We start from the raw sequence: 5,107 nt of genomic DNA, 5'->3' as shown, positions 1-5,107 counted from the left end.
GATCAAATGTTTGAATTTAGCTTCGTATTAGTGATTTAGTGATAATGCATATAAATCTGAACAGTAATAGCTAACTAAAAAAATATATTATCTAGAAAGAAAATTATAGCTGCATTTTCATGAAATGTTAGAAACTCCAGTTAAGTTTATATGTTCTTTTAATCGTCATCGCTATCTTTAGGTAACGTCAGAAACTAATTTAATAAATTAGTAAAGTATTATTCGATATTCAGACATTATGTCATAAAAATATATAAAGCATCTCTTGCAGTTAAGTTTTATATAAATGCATGAGAAATTTTAACTGTTTAGAACACCCTAATTTCATGAAGATCATGTAAACATATTAATATTGTTTTCTGAGTGTGATTGATTTTGGCATTTTCTTTTCTCGCGTGTAGGAAATTCGCCACCAGTTTGAAATGTGTCGAAATATTTTTTAATAACAAGTGTATGGAAAAAGCAAAGCTGTTGACAACGCAAAAGTTGGCATACTCAGCGGTCTTCGACTACCTATGTGCTGAAAATCAAAAGAAAATTTCTGGTAATTTTAATATATGTTTTATAAATACGGTGAAGGTAATCTATACCTTAAACAAATCATGCAAGGGTATCGCGACGCAAAGTCACAAATGACATTTATTTGTTTAGTACTGTAAAAAGTTAAATGTCTAAGGTAAATCTAAGAGTCTAAGAGTAGAGTATTATAAACATTTTAAATTTTCTTTTACTAGACAAATACACACAGGTATAAAATCATGATTACTGAATATATTTGTTTCTTTTCATTGCGTACAAGTGTAAGAGGTATAAAATCTGGAACTCACAAGTATAAATCCATTGACAGTATCATGGTAGTTTGTTTCAGTTTCACGCAAAGCTAAGAACTATTTGCGCACAATCATTCGTAATTTTGAATTGAAAGACTAGAGAGAAACACCTAGTCAACAGCACATTTTTGCTTTGAAAGTAATTATACTATGATTTTTGATAATGTATGCACATCTTCATCAAATTTGTAAGGTTATTAGTAAACATTACAAGGCTTTCAAACACAAAATATCAGGTTTTTAAATTAAGTATTAAGATATTTTAATTTAAAATTTTCTCGTTTTTTTTTCAAAATGTTGACTATCCAACATGAAAAGTAATTTTGATTTTAAGATTAAAAATACTATTTATTCATCAGAACATTTTCAAATTACACATACAAAATATTTTTAACCTCCAGATAATTATCAAATATTTTTTAGAAAAAAACTATATATTTTATCGGTTATTTTCATTACTGGTTGGTTCGATTTGACCGACTTTGTAACATCCATACAAAATTAGGAAGTAAATTTTTTTTTCTTTCTAGAAAATAGAATGACTACAGATTTATATATATATATATATATATATATTAGCTGACCGCCCAGTAGCACAGCGGCATGTCTCCAGACTTATACCGCTAGAAACAGGGTTTCGATACCTTTGTGCTTAATAACAAACAACAACATATATTGATCATTCGGTATTATAGAAGTTCAGTTCGCCCCTGAAGAAGAAAGGTCCACCTTTCGAAAGCTCTTGTGTTATAGGGTTTTTATCCATTTCTATCAAGAATTCTTGAACCTACGTGTTTTTCTAACATCGTGCATTATAGAAGTTCAATGACGCGGCGCACGTGCACTCATGTTACTGTATTCAAGAATATAAAATGGCCTTTACAAAGTGGGCTGTGTTTTAGTATATTTTAGTAAAATACAGTTAAATTTCAGTTATAATACATATGTATATACATAGTTACTATTTACAAATAATTTCTTAAACATATTTTTCTTAAAACATAGAACAGTAACTAAAGCAAACAATTATCACTTCTAGTTTCGACCTTTGTACTCGTTTGCTGCTTGACGTAGGTTACTAAGTCTTATCAAATTCCGCACGTGGAAGATGTGAAACGAAATATTTTTATTTTTTAGGTTTTATATATACATTTTAAAATAACCAAAAATTGTAAGTTACTATATCAATACCACAGAATTCCACTATAATTTATCAAGCTTAGTAACTATGCTGTATTTGACTCTAAAAAACATAAAATGTTGAGCTCACTAAAGTTTCACCTTACCTTTTCGACTCTTAAGCTTTGAAAGAACAAGTTTGGCGCTGAATAATTCAATTATGCTGAGAAATCCACTAGTGGGGACATTCCGAGCTTTCGTTTGATTATTCACACGTCGTAGACAGAAGTAAGTGTACGTAAGCATGTCTTTCCAAAAATAGAAAGATTTGGGTGAGGCCACTGTGTTTGATTCAGTAAATAGAAGAGATAGGAGGTTCTTATTTTAAATTCTAGCTTGCCAATGTCGGTAATTTCAGTTCCTAATCCGTAAGAAGCTATAGACTTAGTATTTTGACATTACAAACATCTAATTTGAGCCAATGCCGTATTCAACATACCACATGACACACAAAAATGAATATTTAGGATTTCTTTTTAATATTTCATTTTAAATTAAGAAATTAACTAATATATCAAACTAAAATCTGAACCATAATCTACAATTTGATACCAAACTCATTGACATACATTTATAAAATAGTAGTTCAATAAAATTTTGAATGCGAGTCGACAAACGCGATATGACATGGCCTTTAACAGTAATAGGATTAACAGTACGCAGATCATGCATACTTGGATTCGCAGTTAATGCTTTAATAATTAATTAAAACAGATCAGTTTAAAAGAAGTGCACTGCCTCCCCCCTTCATTCAGTTTTATTTTTTGTGAATCGCACAAAGTTACACGAGTGCTATCTGCGTTAGCCATCCTTAATTTAGCCGTGATAGACTAAAGGGAAGGCAGCTAGTTAACACCGCCCATCGCCTATTCTTGGTCTACTATTTTAACAACGAATAATGAGATTGAACGTCACATTATAACGCTCACACGGCTGAAAGGGCGAGCATGTTCGGTGACAGGGATTCGAACCCCACGAACCTCAGATTGTGAGTCGAGCGCCCTAACTACCAGGCCTCACCCCATTCGGAAAGTTCAGAAACAAATGTTATGGGAGGTTGGGTGTCTAAGGTAGCGTAATAACACTTTTGGTGGTTTCCATTTCTTTTCATCCGAAAACTAATTTTTCTCTCCATGATGAAATAACATTTCAGTTTTAATTCGGTCATAGAATTATTTAAAACTCATTTGTAGCCGCGGCATAGCAGCTCATAGAGTGGCTCCGAGTTTGTTTTTTTTTTTGTTGTTTTTTTTAAGTACAAACTTTTTGCTCATAGCTTCATCTGTTGACCGAATTTATATCTAATTACAGCCGCAACTATTGAGAATTCCATCTTGTCATGTAAGCATATGTCACACTTTAGTTACGGTAGTCTTTGGTTTTACTTTCGCTATTTGCTTATACATATTTTATGCATATCGCTTTATATTTATTTATTTGCATTATGATAGTAAACTATAGAAAAACAATAATATTTTTCTTTCACACAGAATTCTTTGAAGGGTTGGATGACCAGTGTTCCATTCAAGAAAACGACCAGTCTACTGCATGTTTACAAGGGTTCCTTCCAGCAACAAATATTGTTTCTTCATTCTCCGACATTTGCAAGTATATCAAAAGAATTACTCATTAGAAAAAAATAGAGTGTAGAATTATTTTTTAAATTTTCTTCAACTCTGTTTATGATGATTAAAGCTGCTTCAAACATATAATAGCATTCCAACTTTCGTAGACCTATTTATATTTTTAACATCTCGGTTGTTTTATCACATAAAAACTAAATGCCATATCATACTTCTGAAAATATATCTTTGAGTTTTGTGGAAACGTATGTTGTCTTTAGAACTTAATTAAATGATTTAATTATGAACTTCAAAGAAGGTACATATTTCTACTTTTTAATAGCAAAACTGGAAACATGGAGAATTGCCTACAGCAAGCTCTGTCCAAGTGTACAGATAAAAGCAGGGGAGTGCTAATAGGTGCAGTGCGTGTCTATGAAAATAAAGTATGTGAAGAACAACATACGAAGACAGTAACTGAAGAACCAAGCACAGCATCACAAACCATTCCAACCAGTACCTTAATACTGGTGACAATAGGTGTGGAGCTGCTGAACCGTTTCAAATCTTCCACGAGATGATAGCTGTAAAAACACACCAGTTCTTCGTTGAGTAATTAAGATTAAATCTTGTGCATCATTTAAAATAACAATGATATATGTTGTATCCTTTCGAATATAGGACTTTTGGAACTGAAGTTTCTTTTGCTCAACAATGTTTCGGTACTGAGATGCGGTTGCGCGAACCTCCACAACCTACGTTTCATAAAGAGATCATCAAGAGGTACGCTTCATTGAGCTTCAGCACGTTTACTTTACGAGTGGTTGGGAGTTTAGTATCTTAAAAAAGTGGAAAATTGAAAATTATGCGTAAAAACAAAAATATAAACATGTTTGTTTATTTTTATAACGCATTTTCTGAAATAAAAAACTTGTATGTTGAACGTTATTAGTTATTTCCTGGTATAATAATAAATATTGTTTTACACACAGTTTCATAAAATGTGGATACAGAATTTAAGGTATAGCAGTACCCGTACTTTATAAATTTTGTTTAGAATATATTAAAACAAGTTTATAACACTTCTTTGCATTTACAGCAATATGGTGCATTAGAGGTTAATAAAAGTGTCAAAAACATGAAGTAAAAAATATATCAAAGTGTGAAAGATACAGTTCTTCAGTCTCAGTACAGTTGAAATAATCCTTTGAATGTCTTGCAAAAACCTGACATTCTTGCTATATCTTGGAAACTGTATAACATATAGAAATGATTTTTATTTTCACCAGGATAAAAAACAGTAAAGCTTAACTAAGGCAGAAGTAGGTACTGTTACGTATCTGCTTGTTTGTTAATTTTCCGTAGAAATTATTTCGGTGAAACTTCAGCGATACAAGTCCTTTCTTAATTAAACTAGTTTATTCTTTCTCCATACACACTTTGTAATACACGTAACAACTTTTATAACACACCCTATAAATCACAGTGATTCACACACTTTACTTACTGTGCCTACTGTTCGCTTGACTCAATTAT

The 5,107-nt window shown here is 31.5% G+C and overlaps 1 protein-coding gene across 2 annotated transcripts in view; it reads left to right on the top strand.

The window, feature by feature from the left end:
• LOC106475198 overlaps positions 1 to 5,107 on the top strand; it is a 9,353-nt gene that overhangs the window by 2,927 nt on the left and 1,319 nt on the right. The window contains exons 3-5 of one of the 2 annotated variants that reach the window (XR_002608801.1): positions 402 to 544; positions 3,500 to 3,617; positions 3,915 to 4,354. Coding sequence is in view for 1 of the 2 variants with exons in the window: in XM_013935894.2 (XP_013791348.1) it covers positions 402 to 544; positions 3,500 to 3,617; positions 3,915 to 4,152 (499 nt within the window). In the remaining variant the exon portion in view is untranslated. Of the gene's footprint in view, positions 1 to 401; positions 545 to 3,499; positions 3,618 to 3,914; positions 4,512 to 5,107 lie in introns of those variants that run through there. The other variant, XM_013935894.2, reaches the window with a different exon arrangement.

Source organism: Limulus polyphemus, unplaced genomic scaffold (genome assembly GCF_000517525.1).
Source record: "Limulus polyphemus unplaced genomic scaffold, Limulus_polyphemus-2.1.2 Scaffold8208, whole genome shotgun sequence".
In the NCBI taxonomy this organism is placed as follows: Eukaryota; Metazoa; Arthropoda; class Merostomata; order Xiphosura; family Limulidae; genus Limulus; species Limulus polyphemus.
The sequence above is the reverse complement of the archived record's forward strand: the minus strand, read 5'-3'. Positions and strand labels throughout refer to the sequence as shown.